Below are 23,390 nucleotides of genomic sequence, written 5' to 3'. Positions count from 1 at the left end.
AATACTGCAATGAAATGAGCAATACAATAGACCATAGAGTCACAGAGTCAACCTCCCTTGAGCTACAAAGGCAGATCTCATATCCCGTAGGATTTTATAAAATTTACTCTCCTAAACCACTGATAGTAAAACATTGAGATGAGCCCTTTGCTCCCTTAAAGTAGTTAGAAACCTGGCCAGTTGGAAAGTGTCTAAAAATCCTCCATGGGAAAATGGTATATGGTAACTTAGCCAGTTCCCAATGACATTCACTATCTTTTTCCCCCTAATAATTATTTAATTATTTTTAGCTTCATAGATAATTAAGCACTAGGGAAAAATCAGCATGAAGCTGATTTAAATTCTGCATAACTCTGTCCACTAAACTGAAAATTGTTATTCAGTGTCAGAGGTGCTTAGCTGATGGGTTCGAGGCTTAAATTAGTTGAAGTTGAGGTTCACTGAGCTTAGTTTTCTTGCAAGTGTTTCATCACCGAATTAGATAATATCATCAGTACTTTGGACTCAAGGGACTGGAGTTTGTTGGTTGTGGCATATGTGGCAGCTTGTTCTACCTGTCTTCAACCATGAGCTACACATGCTACTTATCATCTACTTATGTCAACCTCTCCTGTTGCTCTAGTCGCTTGTCTTTAAGTGCCTCCTGTCATTCCTCTACATGATGAGTTTTAAATGTCAGGCTTCTGGCTAGCTAAAAAAAGGAAAAGCAAAGGATGTTACTGTCTCATACTGCCATCTGCATCTAACAAGAATAAAGCTCAATATGCTGTGGATAAGGAAAAGGTTGCTGTCACTGGGGACCTTCATGGTTGCTACACCTACCCAATGTACCACCTCTGCTGACTCTCTGGTTGGTTTCAGGCATCTTTATACAGAGATCTGCTTCTCTAATTCTTTCTTCCCTCTGTATTTTTATGCCTTTCTTCTTCACTTTGTTACATATAACCTGAATTTTAATTCTCAAGAAGCAAATACAATACATTTACCTGACAGGAAAATCACTTTGTCCCAAATAATGAACTGTCATCTTACTTTCACTCAGAATAAAAGATGCTGTTAGAAGAGGTAGGGCTCATGCCTGCTGCTCAAAATTTGAATTTTTTTTTCTCTTTCCTTTGTTTCCTAGTTCATAGCATTATTTCATCTCCATCCTGATTTTTTTAATCTGTTTCTGCTGGAAGGATAAAATGCAATAATTATATTGATTATTGTCTGTGTATGTAACCAAGAGAAAGTACGATAAAGTATGCAGATGGGGGGAGTGTCAATTTTACAAGTAACACATACATTTTACAGACAATTCATTTCTAATCAGTAGCATTTAATACAGTTCATGTTATTTACTGTCCTGATCCTACCCTTTTTGGGGTGTGGCTTTTGGTGTATATATGTATGCAAATATACTTTTATGCATGCTCGTATTTCACCATTTATGGCACTGGAACCTTCAGGATTACTTTCACCTGGAGTTGGCAATCACTAGTCAGTATTCTCAGAAACTCAAAAGAAATATTCTGGTTAACACCAGTTGCAGCCACTGGATATGATTCATATTTTCTGAGGGCATCTTAGTTAAGTTACTGATTGCCTTCTAAATTCTTCTTTGAGGTATCAGAACTCTTCAAGGAGGAGGAAATTATGTCAAGTCATAAAGATGCAGACAAATGTCATCTTACTGTGTAGACCATTCAAAACTTAGTTTGAGTCATTAGGATTGTGCGCTATATATTTCATAACCCATGCATTTGTTGTATAGAGCACAGCCTACTCATCCTTCTGTAAGCTCCAGAAAAAACTATCTGCCCACTCTTAATAAAAAATGAATTGCTTGATATGTTGTGTGATAATTTCTAAAACTAAAATCAAGATGATAATGGTGATGTTTCTTCCCCAGCAGTAGGGATGCAGTTACTCTTGGAAAAAAATGGAACTGGAATGTATTTCTTTTCTCTACAATAAAATAGAAAAGGAAAAAAAACCCTTGCTTTTTGTTCATTGCCTTCTACTAAATTACTTCTAATAAAATATCATATTCAGAACATCATTTAAGAGGTTGTTATGTTCCCAAGCTGTTATGTGATCTCATCTTCACTGCATTGTATTTTCTTTCTTGTTCCTCTTAATCTGTTCTTTTTCTCTTCCTTCTCCTGCAGTTCCCTTTCATTGGTATTTTAGTTTTTGTAAATATTCCAGTCTTCTACTTTTTTTCTTTATTAACTATAAAACTTGTCTTAACAATTGATACATTTGGTATCCAAGAAAGAAATTAAATTGGTTCTTGTGACAATGGTAACAATACTACAAATACCTTGAATAGCTAACAATTCATTGTTGCTTGATGAGACAACCCACAAAATCATAGCCTTGGTTAGGTAGCTAGGTAACCAAGTCCAACTTTGAGTAGTACAGAATCTGCAGTATTGGATAAATGGCAAAAAATACTCCATACTCTCCTTGAAGAAACTGCAGTGAAAGAGAGTCCACTGTCTCCTGAGCTAATCTCTTCTGTTGTAATGTAGTCTCACCCTTAGAAAATTTCTTTTAATGTTTTCTCAAATCTCCTTCCTTGTGGTTTTCACCTATTATTTCTAGTCCTGCTTTCTGGAATACTTAAAAACAAATCCTTTGTATACATGGTAGTCTCACAGATACTTTAAGACAACTATCCCGTTAATGTTCTCCTCTCAAAGCTAATCAAGCCCAGCTCTTTTTACTGTACTTTACAGAAACCAGTTTTGAGATTCATAATCATCCTGCTTGCTCTTCTTTGGAAGTCCTTTAGTTTATCACTTGTAAAATGGGATTCCTAGAAAATGGCCTACATAGAATAGAGTGAAAGTATTAACTTCCTGCAATTTGAACACTGTGCTTTTTCTTAGGAGTAGATCAAATTGGTGATTCGTGTCCAATTTCTGAGTCATTGTCACCTATTTTGAAAAACTAGTGCCAAGCCAGACCTTTTCCATGCTATACCTTTGATATATTTCCCATCTTATCTTTTGATTTGGGGGAGGGAGTACCTAAAGGCAAAAGTTTACTTTTATTGTTCTTGATTTTTACCTTGTTGGTTTGGGTTCAGATGTTAACCTTCCTTCTTTACATCATGCCATCAACATATCTAATAATTATCCTTCCTAAGCCTCAATGCAAGCCTGGTCTTAGAGAGAGGCCTGTTCATTCCTCTTGAAACCTTATTCAACATCTTCCTCTAGGTGGATGTAGAGCAACTGATTATTAATTTAAGATATACTAAAATCACCTTTCATGCAAAGATAGCAGGGTATTATGTAGAACAAAAGCCCAAACCGATCATTTAAACCGAAAACATAAAACAGAAGAGAGTGCAATTATAAAAATTAAATGGCAGTAGAACATAAATGGATAGGCTAAATAAAATGTTGGAGCAAATGAAGAAGTATTAAGTCAGCCGTTGCTGTTCTATAGTGACTGAGTTGATAATTGGAGCACATAACCAAGAAGGCTTTCTCCTTTATTAAGACACATAATGTGAAGGGTTATCTGAGAAGATTTCTAGTGGTTTTTAAAACATGGGCAGGTTAAAATATAGCAATAATCAGTTATTGGGCATGATTTTCAAGATGCACTGTTTATCCCTCATATATCATAGCTTGTCATTAAAAGATGGAATGGGAGGATTGTCAAATGCTTCAATAAAATTAAGTTCTATCAACCACACTAATAATTCTATCAACACTGGAGATAGGGTGGGTCTTCAGTCTTTAATATTTGAGTGCTCACAAAATGACGAGATCTCGGACATGACTTGTTTTGAGAGCCATTTTTGATGATTCCACATTTTATTTGTGAAGTACCTTATTATAACCTTCAGCGTCAGCTGCTTTTTCACACTGGGTATATACGTGGTGAAACAAAAATACTTTCCTGATATACTGCAAGAGAGAGAGAGAAGGAGACATATTTTGAAGAATATACTGTATACTTGTTTCTTCTGATACTGGTACTCAATATATTGTTAAATGTAATGTCATAAAATTACATATAAAATTGTATTTGGTGCTGCTTTTTCTTCTAGACATATTTATAATATGTATCCAATTACAATCCTCATGAGAAACTTATCAATCCTCATAAGAAACAATCCTGATGAGAAACTTATATACAGGTCAGGAAGCCACAGTACAGACAGAACATGGCGAAACAGACTGGTTCCAGGTTGGCAAAGGCATGTGAGAAGTCTGCATACTGTCCCCTTATTTATTCAACCTATATGCTGAATATACATTAAGGGAAGCTGGATTGGAAGATGTGTGTGGTTTTAAAATTGGAGGAAGAAACATCAATAACCTGTGCTATGCTGATGACACTGCCCTGATAGATACAAAGGAACTGCAAGCGCTAGTACTAAAAGTCAAAAAGCACAGTAAAAAAATTGGACTAAAATTAAATATAAAGAAGACCAAACGAATGACAACAGGTAGAATGACCAGCCTTAAAATTGACAGTAAAGATATTGAAGTGATGGATAGCTTCTTTGTTTTAAGATCAACCATCAATAGTAAAGGAACAAGCAGTTAAGAAATGCACTACAGACTAGCGCTTGGTAGACCAGCCATGAATACCTTGGAAAAGATATTCAAATGCCATGATGTGTCTGTGCCTACAAAGATCAGAATTGTGCAAGCCATGGTATTCCCTGTGACACACTATGGAAGTGAAAGTTGGACTGTAAAGAAGCAGGATAGGAAGCATATTGACATCTTTGAACTTTAGTGTGGAGAAGGCTCCTGAGAATACTATGGAAAGCCAAGAAAACAAACTGATGGATCATTGAACAAATCAACCCAGAGTTCTCACTTGAGGCACAGATGACCAGGCTCAAATTATGCTACTTCAGACATGTTATGCGAAGACCCAGCTCTAATGGTGGGAAAGGTAGAAGGAAAGAGAAGAAGAGGACAACCAGCAGCAAGGTGGATGGACTCAGTTACAGTAGTGATGAGTGCAATATTGGGAGACTTGAAAGAACAGATTAGGGATAGATCATCATGGAGAAGATCTATCTATGTGGTTGCTAGGAATCAAAAACAACTTGATCGCACATAATCAGTCCAGTTGAAAATAAGGGGGCACTACAGTCTTCTAGAGAACCCACCCAGGTTCTCTGAGAAAACTTTAGAATAACCTTCCCTTCCCTCAGTGCTGATTTTTAATTTCCATAATCTTCAGCCCTGCATGGTGATTAGTTGTATTGGTTCAGGATGATGGTAGTTGGAGTCAAGCACAACATAGCAGGTGAGATTACAGAAGGCTGTTCTTCCTAATATTGGGCTAAATAGAATGAATTTTCAAAGGCAACTATTTTTAATCTTGCAACTTTTTGGCTTGTCTTATTTAACATTGTGCAGTGCGCTCTCTCTTCAATAATTTCTGCACATTCAAGTTCTATCTCAAAATGTTATTGTTTCTGATTGGGGATTGTGGGGAGGTTGTTCTCCTGCATATGGGATCTCTTGTATTAGGAACAGAGTTTTTTCAGCAGATCTGCCAGGTGTTCTATCTCATAAAAGTAATTGGGAAATGAAGAAAATCTTTACTTTTCTATTCACCCTTACATGACATAGCTATTAAGATTTGTTTCCTTGTTTTGTTTTTATTGTGATTCAACATTTATCTATTTTTTATTTGCCAAAGTTTTAAAGATTTTTTTTTAACACGGTTCTTTTTGCTTTGTTTTCTCTTTAAAAATCCCTTCGTTTGTTGTTGTTTTGTTTTATTGTTTTAATTTGAATTGATGCTGTATTGTGGAGTTTTATTTTTTAACTGTAAATTGCTTTGGGAGGCAATGTACTTGAAAACTGGGATATATAAATAATTATAATAAGTAAAATCAATAGTGCTTATAAGATGGGTTACAGGGATTTGTTGCATATATTTTAATGACCATTTTTATTGTCTTAAACTACCTAATTGGAAAAGGCAAGATATAAACAGAAAACTAAATGATTTTTTAAAAAGAAAGTTTGTTTCAGCATTTGGAAGATGAGAAAATAAAGGCCCTGGCCTGCTTCTAAATACCCTTGCGCTATTAAGCTTTGATGTTAGAGTATATATCTTAATAGACTCTTGTTTATTTGTATCAGTGTATTTCATCTGAGCTCAGTTTATTGACTTGCTTCCAAAACATAATATACCTTGGTCTGTTTGCCCTGTTTTCCTTCTGACATTACTTTTTCTGGTTCATTCAGTTTCTGAATTCCTTAACAAGGCGACTGTATTAAAATAGCAGAGAATTAGCTGAAATGATAATGTTCTGTTACAAAAAGCACATGACTTAAAACATCTACAGGAAATAACTGATAAAATGGCTAAAGGACATAAACTAGTTTTTGTTCATCTCACTGAATATTCTTTAATGATCCAAAGAAAATATTTCCATATAAATATAAAGGAAAAAAATAAGCTGTAAACATGGCAAATGTGATGTGTAAGAACAATGGTATGCATAGAGCGGTCCTAACCTGATGGCTTTTCAACAAGATAGCTTGTATAAAGGGAAATGCAGTGATGCATTTTGATCAAGTATTATGTTGGAAATTTCTGTTTAATGTGCTTCTAGATATTGTACAATTTTGACATCTAGAAACTAATGATAAAATTGGATAAAGTAGCTTATATTTTCATAAACAAATTAGATATTTTTCTCCAACGTGGCAGTTGCTAACTAGCATCTATTTGATGCCTTCTGTTTGATATCCTTTCATTCAGCTTTCTAGAACCTGGTTTTGGACTTAGTTCCTTTACTTACTTAGCTATTAGTCTAGAGGTTTTGCACTTCTGAAGGGTGCCAGATAGTTAATAATTGTAGAAAAAAGATTGTATAACTATACAAGTAGTCCTTGCTTAACGGTCATTCGTTTAGTGACCATTCAAATTTACGAACTCACTGAAAAATTGACTTACAACCAGTGCCCAAAGTTATGGCCATTGCAGCACTCCCATGGTCACATGATCAAAATTCAGGCACTTGGCTACCCACCCACATTTACAGCTGCAGGGACGCTTCAATTCCCCCACCCACCTATCTCCCCCCTACTATGCTCACTTGTTCCCCTGCCACCCTGCACTCTGCCACCCCAGCTGACCTTTGCTGTCTTCTTGCTCCAAAAAGCCCCTTGCAAAAAGTTTGTGGGTGGGGCTGGACTGGGCTATTGCTTTGCACTGGGGGGGGGGAGAATCTGAGCAGCAGCATGCCAAAATACCCCTTTGCAAAAAGCTGTTGGGTAGGGCTTTTGCTTCGTGCTGCAAAAAAAAAAAAAAAGTAGCACCCCTTCTTCCCCCTTTTTTTTTCTTCCCCTGCGGGTAGACCAGTCCTCTGGCTGCAGTAGGTGGGTAGACTGGACCCTCACAGCCCCCTTCAACCCTCTTCCTTGTTTTCTGTGGGTAGACTGGTCCTCCTCCTTGGGAAGTTGGGTAGACCGGTCCTGCTTTCGGCCATCGGGTAGACTGGGCCAGCCTTAGCTCTCCAGTAGGGTTAAACTGGGCTTTTGGCCTTTTTTTTTTTTTTTTTTGCAGCATGGAGTAAAAGCCCAACCCAACCCCGCCCAGGAGCTTTTTGCAAAGGGGCTTTGTGGAGCAAGAAGATGGCGAAAGTCAGCTGGAGTGGTGGAATGCAGGGCATCAGGGGTCTCCGAGTGCAGGGCAGTGAGGTTGATTGCAGCTGAGACTGGGCTGGGGCGGCTGCGGCTTCCTGGGGCATGGCAAGCAGCCCCAGAGCTGCGCAGTTGGGGCTGCCTGCTGCCCCACAAGGCAGGGTGCAGGACGGCCAGAAGGGCAGAGATAGGTGGGAGATAGGCGGGTGGGGGGAGTTGGAGGCAGTCCCTTACCTTACTGAGGCTCAGGGCTGGGAGGGACCAAGCCCAGAATGGCTTGGATTGGGGTGGGTACTCACTTAATGACCCATGATTCTTGGTTAACAACAGCAACCAGGAGTGCGGGGTTGTAGTCGCTAAGTGATGTGACATCTCACTTTACAATCACATTGCTTAGAAATGGAAATTCCAGTCCCAGTTGTACCTGCACATCCTTCTCCCTATCATTTTTGCTCAAATATGTTTGGAGGTTTAATTGATTATCAAAATATTTATAGCCCACCTTTATCAATGGATCTTGAGACAAAATAGCTTGGCCCAACATAACTATAACAGTTGTCATTGTTGACCACACTTAAAGGCCTTTAGAAGAAGAAGGCAGGGGGATTCATCAGTGGGGCATAATCCAATTTCAAGTACATACTCCCTTCCTGGAGAGTTAAACTACCCACAGATCTTGTAACCACAAAGTTCTGTAAATCTGAGTACAGCCAAACGCCTGTCCTTTTGGCTCAAGAGAAACAAGAGGAAAGGTCCCTTCTCATAAAACAGTATTATTAGCTCCAAAGGAATCACCTAATCCCACTGAAAAAACTGACTCTCAAATCATATAGACTCGCATTTCGTCATTTAATGGAATATAGCGGGATGGGATGGGATAGGATGGGATGATCATCAGTTTCTCAAGTTATCAGTCCAACTTTGATATTCTTTTCTTGCAAGAAACTTGGGCCTTGTTTAATATAGAGCTAGATGGTTATCACATCAACTAATGCAAGACATCTCAGAGAAAGTGAGATGGGCATCCTACAGGAGGAATAGCAATCGTAATTAGCCCAGGGTGGAAGTAAATTGCATATCCCTTTTATCCTTGGAGCATTTGTTATTAACTTCCTTGTTATACTTCAAAGGTATAGAAATTATATTTGAGATCTATGCCCCTCCACTTGGAATACAGGCACAGTCCAGAGACCACCTTTTCCTATGATAATTCAAACCAGGCTATTTGCTGGTAAAGCACATCAATAAGAAATAGCATATTGTAAAATATTTTTAAATGTTTTTTCAGGGATTTTGGAGTATTTCAAAGTACTCTTTTGATGGGAAGCCAGGTGTGAATTCTCTGTATCAAAATCCTAATGTCAGGTCTCCGCTTTACATTTTTAGGAGGACATGGCAGCATTTTTTTTTCTTCAGAGTTATTAAACTTAATATTTTTAAAATAAAAATGAGGATTTTCAGGTTTCAATTAAAGTCCAACTTCTGGTAAAAAATTATATTAGGTCCTGGGTTTTGTACATTGTCATTTATTTATTTACTTTGTTTATTTATTGTATGATTGTAGTGTGATTTTGGTCCAAAGCTGACACAAGCAAATATCTGTTCTTGTTCAGCTGTAATAAGATTTCTGTCAAGTGAAAATGAGTTGTTTCTCACCTATATTGAAAGTACAATTTGTGCATAAGATAAATTTTCACACAACCTATATAATAAACTTTCCTTTTCAGTATAAGATTTTATCTCCAAGGATAACTAATAGCTCTGACGGTACCCCATGCAAATATAATCACTGCAGTTCTTAAAAAAACAATTTATTAACATATACTGCAGAAGTAGGTTTGATCCTTAATTTCTGTATTAAAATTGTATTTTGTATATTCTAAAAATACATTTTAAAATAATTCATCTTAGGCTATATACCCTTTCAAAATATTAGGGTGGTAGTTTTCAAAATCCCAGGTTCCTTAGGAGACTATTGTCTAAAATCCCTGAAAAATAACAGTAGTTATCTTCTCTAGTGTTGTATAACTATAAGGGAGTATTGCCTGGATTCTGGGACACAAATCTTACAGGGAAATAGCCCTGTAAGGACTGGAAGACCCAACATGAACTGAAAGTGAACATACTGAAATAGTCTCTGCAGCAGATTGAGGTTTCACAATAAATGCTGGACAGATAAACTGTTACGCTACAGGATGTTTGCATTCCATTGTTGGTTAATCCATATGTTCTGCTATCACATGGAACAGGACAGGTGGTGAGGGAATACTGCTCTAACTCAAGTGATTGGTTTCACAAACTAGCAATCCTGTGCCAAAGACCAGAGGCAACTTTCCTTAATACTGATTTGGACAGCTGCCAAAGTTTTTGATCTAGCCAATATCCATCTGAAAATGCCCTTGGTTATCATCTACTGCTGTATCCATCCAGATTAAAAGACCAATGCTTTTATATGCATTATTGGATTCTTCTAGAAGGTAATGTTAGGAATAGTGATGATCGAAGTGGGACCACCTTGCTTAAAAAATATGCTTTTCAGAGTCTGGGGCAGAATCTTTCCAGTTTTAGGTTCTAAGAATGCAGGATCTAAGGAAGCATTCACAGGCAGGACTTGAGAACTAGTTTGACCTTACTTTGGGCTTGATCTTCCTGTTGTTGATATAGTTCTGATCTATCTATCTATCTATTATGTTTTTGGTTTTCTTTTTGTTGATGTCATAGGCTGCTCAGAATTCTTTGGAATTGGGATAGCTTAAAATAGGATAGGATAGGAACATACCTGCCTTAAATATTTTTTTTTCTATTTCAGATTGTATTGGAAAATAGCAGCCGAGAAGATAAGCATGAATGTCCATTTGGTCGGAGTAGCATTGAATTAACAAAGATGCTGTGTGATATCTTGAAAGTAGGAGAGTTACGTAAGTCTGTCACTGCTTTGTTGGAGCAAGCATTTTGTAGAGTAGCAGGGAAAGTATGAGTTGCGTTAAAACTGTACATTAATTTTCTGGTTATCTATGTAGCTGTGCAGCGAGTACATTGAATAAAACATAAAATGTCATTTTTCTTTCTTGGTGAAAATATCTATGCAGGTTTCATACCCAAACTGCATGGATATTAATTTCAGTTTAGTGTTAAATAAAAGTATAAAAGTATGATATTTTGGGTTTTCTTTGTGGTTTCCAGTCTGCAAGACAAAGATCTTTGATGTAATAACTTGATGTGTTGTGTATTGGTATGATCCTCAGTACATAATATTCTCAGTACCAAAGCTAGGGCTCAGCCATGATTAGACAACACTGTGATTTTGTGTTTTTGTTGTTTTTCTTTGTTTTGTTTTGGTGAAACCAGACTAAGAGTTAATTCTGACTGGCAGAAAATTAAGACCTTGCAAATGACAGGTGGATTATATCTGAACCAGCAAAAGTGGTATTGCTTGCCTCATTCAATTGTTATCTATATAATTTGAAATGCACAAAAAATTATTTCCACCCCTAGAAATAACAATGGTTAACAAAAATCTTGAAAGGCAGAATTAATACATCAAATTAAAAACTGCTTTTAATTCTCATTAGCTTTTGTCAACTCATATTAAACATGATCAGTCTGTATGTTTATGAACACTGTATCTTTGCAAGTACAGAGAGTAGAATCCAGGAGTCAAAACTTTTGCTGTTTGCTGTTGTTATTTTGATGTATCAAGCAGAAGTTACTTCTTACTATTGGGACCACAAAAAATATCCTTAGTGGTTACCTCCAAATGTGTGGAAACCTTATAGTAATTTTATCACTTCCAAGCCTAAGCTTCTTCTAGAACTATAGCAATATATATTTGAACAGCTTTTATGAATAGCAATATTTATCAAATTTAGTAGATTTCATAAGATTTTTTTCCTATCTAGTTCTCTTTCTAGATTTTTTTTGGGGGGGAGGGGTTGCACAATAATTATAGAGTAAATTTGTTTGCAAGCAAAATATATTATTTTGACTTACCAAGTCCTCTGTGCTCCATGAACAAAAAATTTACTATGCCAAGACTTGCAAAATTGAGCTGTCAGCTTAGGAGAACACACAGAATAATTCTTTCAATTGGCAATAAAGGCTGTATTCCCCAATAACAACTGCAGTGTTAAAATCATCAGTCACAATCAAGAGTAAAGGCATATCTGACAGCTGAAATATTTAGTATTTCAAAACATGCCTTACTGTTGCAATGGGTTTTTCTGTAGAAATCCACCATTACTAGTGTACTGAATGGATTTTTAAAATTTACCTTTCTAAGGTAAATAATGTAATAAATAAAACAAACAACTTTGTGTGGAAGGTAATTTATAGAACAAAAATGAAAACAGTGTTCATGCTGAACATTAACGCTTTGAAATTGGTTATAATTATTTGGATCCCGACTTGGTCATACCGTATTGACTTGAGATTCACAGAAGATGTAGGTGAATCATGGCTTTCAAAACTCCCACTTATTCCAGTTGGTCTGAAAACAGCTTGTGGGTTTCCAAATGTTGCTAAACTATAACTCCTAGCATTCCTTTACCATTGGCCAGGTGGTCTTGGGCTTCTGGATATTGGAGATCAACAACATCTGGAAAGCCATAGATTCCTCTTCTTTGTTATAGTGTAAAGAATAGTTGCCATTTTACTATATCTTGGATGTTGTGGATTCAGTTCTTATGTAAATTTGTGGGAAGGCTGGTTCTGAAATACTGAAAATGAATTTTGCTGCTATTCAGTTAAATATTTTATTTAAAGGTAGCTTTTGTCCACTGATCCTTTAGCTTGTTATGAGTTTCTGTGATGCATTTCTTTTTTACTATATTCACAATTTAAGGACTGACGTTTAACAATATGGTTGTCACTTTTACCCTCCCATCTCTCCCCGTCTCCTCATTTTCCTATTTATAATGTAAAGATGATACATCACTATAAATAAAAAAATCAGTCCAGTGGCATCTTTTCTAACTAACTAACTTTTGTTAAAAGGCATAGAAGTTGCAGCTCACTTCATCAAATGTATAGAATTGCTAGGCTAATGTAGGGTTTAAGTTGGGGTGGGAGTGGGGAAAGGTGAGGGAGAAAGGAAAGATAAGTTGCTTATGTACATGCAGGTTACATGTGGGACAGATTACAAGTACCTTATCAATGAATAATTGCAGCATGTTAAAAACCCACAATAGGCTTTGGGATGCATTGTGACATTGTCAGAGTTTTGTTACGTGATTTTAATTTAATTTTAATTTGCTATACACATTTTGTTTTTGTGTTATACAATTGTGAACTGTCAAAGTTGTGATATGTTGGTATATAAATTCAGACTTTGCTAACTATCACACAGAGTCAGCTACCTATCTGATAGGAAGAGAGAGGTAAAATTAAGTCATTTTGTTTCTATAAAAGATGCAATATAGGAGAATGTGTCTAATCTTTTCAACAATTCCAGAGCTACAAGGGCAAATGCAGTCATTAAAAAGAGTACTATTAAAGCTACCATCTAACAAAGCAGATGGCAGTGTATTAACATGTACCCTGTAAAAATACTTTCCAGTATTTGGGTGTATTCTGTGATAATTCCACATACCTGAATAGTCTGAGCAGGTCCAAGAATCTTTAGCCTTGTAAAGAATCTCCACTTTTAAGTGGGCTTTTGGAAACTGACACTACAAGAATCAATGGAAAATTGTGACTATCAGAGTGAGGCTCAGTTGGCAGCATGTAACATGATTAGCCAGGCTACACGAAATCAAAACATAATCAACGATCAACCATTTGTATCCAGACCAGAGTGTAAACTCTCCTAGAGGATTGTTTTCCATAACATCATTTAGAATGAGTAGGTCCAACTGATTTAACAATATCAGGTCAGATTGCTTTTATGATCCCTAAAGGAATACATATCTGTATTTTGAGCATCTTCTTTATTCAGGGTCAGCTATGATCATAGGAGTTAGATTAAATCACTGATCCCCATTCTAGCATTTAGATCATCTCATAATTATATGTGCCGAAGATGTAATTCTAATCCACTTCATGAATGTTGATCTGTGAATGCACACAATAGCATTCATTAGTCTACATACTAATGAGTAGCAGAATGAAGACTTTGAATTTTAGAAGCATCACTGGCACCTAATGATAACCAAAGAGTGTCTTAACAAGTTCTGTTTTAAATTTATAAAGAAATAATCAGCTGTAGACCAGCCCTGGATCTTTCTCCGTAGGGAAGGCATTATTTCAAGCAAGAATGATAACCATCTATTAGGGCCTTGATACATGGAGGTAGAGGGAAAACCAGGAGTGGGGTTGGGTAGAGGAACTTGTTGTTACCAAGCCAAGCCCCACAGCCACCCTGGCTTTTTGCCATCTTTATGTTATTTAGGCCACTGAATACCACACTGAATACAATATTGCTGCTACCTAGCTTCTCCTCCATCTTCCTGCTACTGATGGATGGTATGATTTGGGGTGGAGTGGCCTACTCTTGACTGTATTTTGGATGAATGGGTGGGGTGTGGAAGGAAGGTGGGAGTGATTGGTTTGGAAGGGTACGGGTCATTGCTATCCCATGGTAATGGTTTACTCTCAAACTGCTGAGTGCCATGAGCAGGAGAAGCTGGGGAGGTTACCATGGTTGGGTGTGTGTGTGACAGTACTTGTATATATAACTAGTTATCATAGCCTGGGGGACAGTTCCATCAAAGTTGTGACAAGGAGAGGGAGATATGGCGGAAGGGTAGGCTGTGTGGTTTTTGATTCAAGGTGCAGGTAATCACCTATAAAACCTTTTATCACATAGGATTGGTTATTTGAGGGGCTGCCTATATCTAGTACTTTCTGCCCATCCTACACTTTCTGACAGAATTGGCATGATTCAGGTCCCATTGACAAGAGCACCTGATGGGACCAGCAAGCAGGCCTTCTCTGTCATGGTGCCTGTGTGATGGACTGGAATGGTGGGAGGGGAGTAAAGAATGTGCTCTCATCTCCAGAGGAGCGAGGAAGAGATAAGCAGAGGAAATTGGCACCTCCCTAAGAAATCCCATCGGTGTGAACTGACTGAGCCTGGGAACTGGGCTTCAGTCTGGGAAGATTCTTGTAAATGAGTTGTAGCTAATAAACCTTGCTGGATAATTTCTGTATGGTCTCCTGGATTTCCTTGGGCTAGGCCTGACAGCCTGCCTTCTGGAACACCACTCCCCCTGAGATTCATATGGCCATCACCCTAGCCCTATTTAAATGAGCCTTTAAAACCTGGTTCTTCCTCCAGACCTTGGGTTAGAGTACGTGGCAGACCCCTTGTATGGTGTTTTGGTGTATCAGATAGTTATTGATTTTTCAAACTTTTTCTTGTTTATGTACATATTTGTTTTTACTGTCTAAATTTGTACGCTGCCCAGAGTCATGACAGGTTGTAGAGGCACATACATACATACATACATATATTACTCAACTTTCTGTCGGCCCTTCAAGGTAGATCAGACTAGGAATCTAATGCCATGTAGGTTAGTACTACTTTTACTATAAAGCTATAGTAACAGAATCTTGCAAGTCTGAATGCACTTCTCCCCTCCATCCCTTTATTTTTGTGAGAACTAGAGAGGGTCTTATCTGAGACATTTACTCAAATTACATTCCTATCCCAGACTCAGTCCTCTTTTATCTGACCATTGTCTTGGTAGCACCTCTTCCTCCTATAGCTCAAGATCATTCCCTCTGCCTCTCCCAGTGCCTAAGTTTCCTGTAGAACTCAAACATTAGGTATAGAACAATACTTAATAAAACAATTTTCAGCACTTATAGGCAACCAGCCACACATGTTCCATGAGATAAAGATATTACATGAATACACTAAGTGTCAGTCAAACTGATTAGAGGCTGTTATATTTTGAGATGTCAGCACCTCCAGGCAATCATTTTGTTCAGTGACAATTTACAATCTGAATTGACCTTTTGCAGAAGGGGAGACATCCAGATGCTTGCTGGTTATTAGTCTCTTTTCTGCTTGCTTCAACATACCAAGTAATGTACTTTTCCTAAAATGCTTTCTATCAGAACAGGTTGAGGTGGCTAATTGTATTCACTTGATGTTGGTAACTCCCCTTTCCTTTTCATCTAGATGGAACTGATCATCTGTGACTTATCTTAAGTGCTTGTCAGCAATTAAGTTGGAACAACCAGTTGTGGGAGTAAATGTCTCGGACAAGAGGTACAAATTCTTTTCAAGCCTGACCTTAGGAAGATGATTTGTACCTTCCAGAGTTGCAGAAGTATGTTTTCTTTATTCAACAGCAAACCATTGGCGATTTGGCCATCAGAATCAATGGAGAGTACAAACTTTTTTTTAATAGTAATTTTATTAAAAATTACAGTTAACAAGATAAAAACTAATACAAACTAAAAAAAGAATAAAAAGAGAAATAGTGCAGAAATTTAAAAAATAGAAAAATAGAAAAGAAAAAAAAATAAGAATATAGTAAAGAGAAAGAAATATATAAAGAAATGACTTCCCCCTTCATCACAAGTATAATCAATTTTAGTAATTTATCACCTTCTCTTAAAATTCAACAAATGATCTCTTCTTCTCATATCCCTTCTCTTATCTATAAACAAATCCTTGTTGTTGTTCAGTCCTGATCAGGAAAAGTCCATTAAGAGTTACCAGAGATAACAATGTATCTATTTTAATCTTGATCAAATAAACCAACTTTATATTCCTTCCTTTTACTTCTAACTATCTTGATCTTTAGTCCCTTCAAACAATATCCTAGAACTTGATTTCTTTTCATTTTTTTCTTTGTCCCCCCTCACAAAATTTTTCAAAGTTTTAACAAGCCTCTTTTGTAAATCCAATATACAAAAATTATCCAAGTCACTCTCTTGGTTTGTATTTATATATCCCTTTTAATTATTAAGACATCAGCCAGTTTCTTTTGTATGTCCAGTGTAACTTCTTTTTCCATGTCATTCTTGTAGCCTGTCATTTTTAAATCCATTTTCAGATCAGTCTCAATCTTATCATGTAAAACTTGTTCCTCTTTCATAATATCTTTTAAACACAGTCTATCTATAGAGGCAGACACTCTTAAAACTAATTTCTGGGTCCATTGTTCAAAAATATCCTTCAGTGTGTCCAATATTAAAGTATTTTGCTTCATTCTGTATTAGTAAGCCAAATTTAAGTGTTCTTCCCCTTTAATTGTAATCTTTAGTTCCTTTTGGTTCCCTCTAGTGTTCAGCCTTCAAAGTCTCATCCTATCATGTTTTTTTAAGAGAATTCAAAATTAAGAGAATTAAGAGAATTCAAAACAAAAGCATTTTCTCATGGGAAGGATTCTTATAATTAATTCCAAAATCTTGTTTCAAATCCATCTGGACCCTTAGTCCGTTTGTAACTTTGCAGAATCAAAGTTCTAATCACCCTTTTGCTGTTTATTCCAAAATTTAAAAAAAATTAAGTCCTTAAACTTGTATTCAAAACTTCTTTTGCTAAGGATTGAAGGAAACTCACCCAGTGCTGTAAAACTGGTTGATACAAAGGCTCCTAATAACTGAAAAACAGTTAACAAGCAATTTCCAAAATGATTAGAAAAGGCAGTATACAAACCCAGTGTCCTTTTGAAGGCGCTGACTGCAGTTTTGGCAAGATGTTTATTCCCTCCTCTCCCAGAACTAAACTGGAGCTGGTCTACTCGTTGGGTCTTCATTCTGCTGCAGTCATTAGCTCTGCTTTTAGCAGAGCCATCGCCATCTCTTCCCCAGAAGTTGAGAGCACTAACTTTTTAAAGTGATTGGGCAGTCCTCAAAACTGCCATTAGTATGGAACTTTTACTTCTTCTTGAGATGATTTCCCTCTATATCACATGTGGCAGGCTTTTACAACACTTTAACAAGCACCTCTGTTCTGCTGCTGCTTGGAGATATTCCAACATCATTACAGTTGATATCTGTTCCCTGTCATTTGACCTTAAGCAGGAGGAAAACATGAGCTCCATCTGGTCAAGAGTATTATTTCTTATATTTCAGCTGCTTCTACTTAGAGACAGCACAGTTTTTACCAGTTCTCTCTGAGGAAAGAAAGAAGACATTTAAATTGAGATAATTTGGCACTTGAGCAAATAGGTCTTCTTTGTAAAAATTGTGGCATGATCTGATTGAAAGATAAAGGTATTATCCTATATCCATACCAGCTAGGTATTCAGATTTCTTCCAGATCAGCAAATAGAATTTGGGACTAATAGATTTAATAATTCTTGTTCTATTTTTCCATGTCCCTTAATAATATTCATCACTATTTGCAACATTCTTTTTGTTTGATTTCCATATATTCCTAAACATTCATTTATGAAATAATTATTAGGAACATTTTAATTGTTTTCATTTATCATTTTCCCTGTTTCTTGAAAAAGCAAGTTAAACTTGGTATATAAAGAGTTAATTGAGTTTATCCCATTAGTTGGATTATTGAAAGATAGCAAATCTGATCTTTGAGCTGGTACAAATGCCTTCTGCCTGTTCTGTTGTTTTTAATGACTTTGTTGGTTTATTACTTTTGTTATCCATTGGAATACTTAAGTTCATACTAAACCAAAGCTTGCTAGATTTGGAAAATAACTATAAATGGCAGGGAACAAATACATAATGTTGTCAGCTTGTTGCCATCTTGCTGATAAATTAATGTGTAAAACTTCCATTCTCATATTAATGAGGTTTATTTTTCACTGGCAGCCAAATGTATGGAACTGTTCTTGCTCATGGTCTCTTGAACATTCAGCGCGCAAGTCTAAATGCTAGAATTCAAGCACCTACTTTAGATGTGTCCAAAGACAAGCAAACTTCAGATCTTTGGAGTCTAGCCTACAAATTTGGCAAAATTTAATTGATAGAACAGCCAGATAGCTGGAAAAATTGCAATAAAGTGATTGACATTTTCAAAAAAATCTTCAAGAAAGCTTGATGTTTTCTTTACTTCCATTTATCAATAAATCATTTAACAACTTAACAACAGTGTTTAGTTATGAAATATGAACAACTTTAACAGGGCATATAGGCTTGCTGTATTTCTGTTGTTTTTCCTTTAAAAACAATGTAATCAACAATGGGAAGAACTAGACTTTCACAATGAAACTAATATGCAATTAGGAAAGATACTTAACTCTAGGGCACTGATGTTTCTGTCTGTTTTGAAGTCTCATCTGTCACTTTGTTTTTTTGTCTAAAAGTTGTTGCTAATGAGAATCTTAAGAAAATTAGCTCCTAGGAATTATATATTGCTTGTCCTTCTCAAGGATTTTTACATCAGTTTAAGTCACAAATGGAAACAACAGACTTTTGAAGTGACAGGAGCAGTTCTCCCTGTCTGTGCTCCTGCACTCTGAAGATGCCAGTCACAAGTGCTGGCGAAACGTTAGGAAACAAAACTTCCAGAACACGGCCACACAGCCCGGAAGACCCACACCAGTCATCGTATGCCGGCCGTGAAAGCCTTCGACAGTACATAGACTCTTGAAGTGTTATAAAAAAGTAACTTTCAGCTCTTTGGCGATACTAACATAGATAGCAAAATACCACACTGAGCTCTGTGTATTAATGTAATTAATTTTGGCTGTAAATTACAGCAAACCCATGTATTTGGAGTATTTAAACAATATATAGTAGAATTGTCATTTTTTCTTCAAAAAATATCTAACAGGGTATGATAGTACATGTGCATCTTTTAAAATAGCTCAGTGATGTTTGGCATACATGCACATTTGGCTGTGAACATATAAATAATAAGTATACTAATTATACAGCTAAAGATCTACTCCATCAATCATCATTCTCTGCTTCCCCTTGTTTAGCATGCTATCTAAATGCCAAACATTCATACATCTAATAATAGACCATCCTTGTAGATAAGATTGAATGGATTCATATTATGTCTACTTTAGCTGTGAATGTGGCCTTGTGAAATTTCTTTTCCCAGTATATGCAGATAGGCTATGCTAGAGAAGGTAGCTTCCAAACAGGGCTTGATTTCTCTATAGTTACAAAATGGCTATTGGGAAGCAATTTTCCACACCCCAATTTCTGCCTGAAAAAAAAAGGGGTAGGGGCACAGGGATGGGAAGAATGTTCTACAGCAAAACATTTTACTTTTTGAATATTGAGTATCTTTTTCTGTTTCATTATCTATCACTGAAACATTATATAGTTACACTGAGTGATAAAGGAGGAGGTATGTTTAATGACTGAAGTCAACTTTGGCAAGATTTCTGTTGTAAAAATACTGTTCTGCTCAGGCTAAAAGTTTTATGGAAAAAGATGGTTTACCACTAGCTATGAATCTAATAGGGATGGAATTAATTATAATATGTAAGTTTTATTAGCAGGCAATTGTTACCTAAAAAGTATGTTCAGCTTTTCTCAGACAGGATAAATATAACACAATAAGAACAACTTTGTTTCAGAAAAAAAAATCAAGAAATTGTCAAGAAAAAAATTAAATGGGGGGGGTAGATAGAGCAGGTCTCCTGTTTCAGATACCTGGGGGTAGTCTTTCATTCTGCCGGCAGTAAGAAAGCCCATGGGGTCTGTGTTGTTGAAAATGCCAAAGGAGCTCATCTGCCATCCTTAAATTCCTCAAGATAAGAGGTGGTCACTATATACCTGGAACTCTTATTATTCGAAGCCTAGCCAATAGCACAACTTCTTTATGGTGCCCAGCTGGACCCCTTCTCCAATTTTGCACCATTAGAACTTATACAACCCAAATTTCTAAGATCAACCCTTCAAGTCCCAAATTGTGTCTCTAATGCCACTCTCTAACTAGAGACAGGTTTCATGAAGGTGGAAGCTAAAGTGTGGATGACCATATTCAACTAGTGGCTCAAACTGTCCTTTCTTCCCCTTGCCTTGCCCCATTAACTATGAGTGATGATTTTCAATCCACATGGAAACTGACAGTGGCAACTAAAATCTCATCCCTGGGCTTCTCTCCAGGTCTTCTACTCAGCATGGGATATGTTCAGGCTAAAGCACTCATTAAACAGCATGTAGCAGACACAGAGTGCCAATTGGATCTAGGCAATAATCCAACCTTTATTGCCAGTGAATCCAACAGGTATTCTGCCTCGCCTGTGGTTTACCTAACTAAACTTGAAGTATCTAAACGCTGGACGGCCTTTACTCTGGCATGATGTCATGCCCTCCCCTCAGCTGTCCTTGAAGGCTGATACAGGAAGATCCCTTACCCAGAGAGACAATGCCCCGTGACGCTGGACATACAGAAACAACAGAGCATGTGCTTCTCCAGTGCCTGTAATACAGAGACATTCATACTAACCTTCTCTGACCATTACTGCATAAATGCCCAGGGTACACAGGACAATTCTACACCTCCCTGCTGCTTTCAGATACCAACCCTGCTACAACGTACAATGTTGCTAGGTTCTGTGCAGCAGTGCTCAAAAGTCATCAGATGATGACTTGTGTCATAAACTAGACTTAATGAGCACCTACTTTGCCATATTAGAGTGCTCTGTAATTTGGTAGATACGGTATTCCACATACTAACTTTTTATGCTCACCTACACCCATCTAATGCTACTGCCTCTTCTTTTAGATTCTTATAGACTGTTATAATATTCTTTCTGTTTTAGTATCTTCTTGTAGTTTCTGACAAGTGAATTTGAAACAGTATGTCAGCTGCATAGTATCTGGTAGATGATTTAAGAAGCATTTTAACTATATTTTCAATTTTATATCTATTTTTTATTGAACTATGATTAACAAACATAATGAAGTAACTAAATTAACATAAATCCAAAATGTATAGAGAAAAAAAATACAGAAAATACAAAAAAAAATCTACTAAAAGTAAGTAAAGAGACAGGTACTGAACATGTACAAATTTACCATATATACTGTATATTTACAAGTATTACCATATTATGGTCTATGGCTATTGAGGTAAACCTTAAAATCCTTCCAAATTTGATAGAATTATGGTTTCTGCCTCTGATGCCTCATTATTTTAACTGTCTGTGATTTTGTTCTAATGTGGCAATTGAAGAGGCCTTGTTAATCCACATCTCAGTTGCTTATCTAGAGCTTTCCAATGTTGGGCAATTACTATTTTAGCTTCTAAAATTAAATATAGAATAAGTTCCTTATTTTTAAGCTTGAGATTTGGTTCTGTAAATAAATGTGGTAAACCTAACTCTGGGGAGCATTCAATTCTTTGTTTAGTAATAGTACTTATCTCCCAAAAGTTTTATGCCAAAAGGGTATAACTTCATTGCATAACCACCACAAATGAAAAAATGACCCTCTTTTTTTGACAACCTCTCCAATATTTGGAAGGATAATTTTGATATATACTGTATATGCCAATCTGACTGGAGTCAAGTGTCAGCAATATATAATCTTCCACTGCAATTCTTGCATTGAACCTGAGGTGAAATTGTCAGGAATTATGGAAACCAAGTAGATTCAATTATATACAGGTAGTCCTCGGTTAACAACCACTCATTTAGCAACTGTTCAAAGTTATGATGACACTGAACCAGGAGACTAATGACCAGTCCTCATAGTTGTGGCCATTGCAGCATCCCTGTGGTCACATGATCATGATTTGGGTGCTTGGCAATTGGCTCACAATTATGACAGTTGCAGCATTCTGCGGTCACGTGATTGCCATTTGTGACCTTTACTGCTGACTTCTGACAAGCAAAAATCAACGGGAAAGCCAGCAGAAGGTTGCAAATGGTGATCACATGATGTTGCGCTTAATGACCATGAGGGATTCACTTAACAATTACAACCGGAACTACTGTTGTAAGTCAGTGCAGTCATGTGATGTCGCACTTTACAACTGCATTGCTTAGTGACAGAGTTGTTCCTCCCAATTACCGTTGTTAAGTGAGGGCTACCTGTATCTAATATTTTCATATTAATAAGCAATTGAAAAGCATTATGTGAATTTGATAGTGAAAAATAAATTATTAGATTGAGTAAGTATATTATTAGGTTAGGCCTTCAGATATCATGCTATATCTGTATGTGAAAGAATTCCAGATGTTTAATATTTCACATAATGATAGGAATTACTGCAGACCAATACTGACTGGTGGGCCCCAACACTGGGTAAATTATATTGATTGCATACTTCAGGTTCCAAGAGTCCCAATTCTGGAATCTGATTCCAAGAGTTTCTTTGATTCAATTGATTACATGCCATCGTCAATGTCAATTCTTAGCAACCACATAGATTGCTCATTGGAAGGATTGATAATGAAGCTCAAGCTCAGATACTTTGGTCACCTAATGCGAAGAGAGGACTCTTTGGAAAAGACCCTAATGCTGGGAAAGATTGAAGGCAAAAGGAGAAGAGGACGGCAGAGGATGAGATGGTTAGATAGCATCACTGAAGCAATGAGCATGAAACTGAGCAAACTCAGGGAGGCAGTGAAGGACAGGAAGGTCTGGCACAATATGGTTCATGGGGTCATGAAGAGTCAGACACAACGACTGAACAACAACAACAACAGACAGACATTTACAGGATTATCTGTCCCCATCCTGGCCCTTCAGGTCTCCAGTGACGCATCCATCCAATTCACTTTGATTGAGTCTATCCACCTTGCTGTTGGTCATCCTCTTCTCTTTCCTTTCACCTTTTCCAACATTGTAGAGTACTTAACAAAGCTAATGTGTCCAAAATATGATAATTTCAGCCTAATCATTTGTACCTTGAGTGAGAACTCTGGATTG

The 23,390-nt window shown here is 36.8% G+C and overlaps 1 protein-coding gene across 3 annotated transcripts in view; it reads left to right on the top strand.

Annotated features, from left to right (window-relative positions):
• Positions 1–23,390, top strand: part of ELMO1 (engulfment and cell motility 1) — a 294,812-nt gene that overhangs the window by 158,282 nt on the left and 113,140 nt on the right. For all 3 annotated transcript variants that reach the window (XM_088149982.1, XM_088149983.1, XM_088149984.1), the window contains one exon: positions 10,441–10,549. In XM_088149982.1, coding sequence (XP_088006108.1) covers positions 10,441–10,549 — 109 coding nt within the window. The remainder of the gene's footprint in view (positions 1–10,440; positions 10,550–23,390) is intronic.

Source organism: Python bivittatus, unplaced genomic scaffold (genome assembly GCF_059951505.1).
Source record: "Python bivittatus isolate LINGU-HERP-01145 unplaced genomic scaffold, Pbiv_v1 ctg000610_np1212, whole genome shotgun sequence".
NCBI classification, from domain to species: domain Eukaryota; kingdom Metazoa; phylum Chordata; class Lepidosauria; order Squamata; family Pythonidae; genus Python; species Python bivittatus.
Note: the sequence above shows the minus strand (reverse complement) of the source record. Positions and strands in the feature narration are given on the sequence as shown.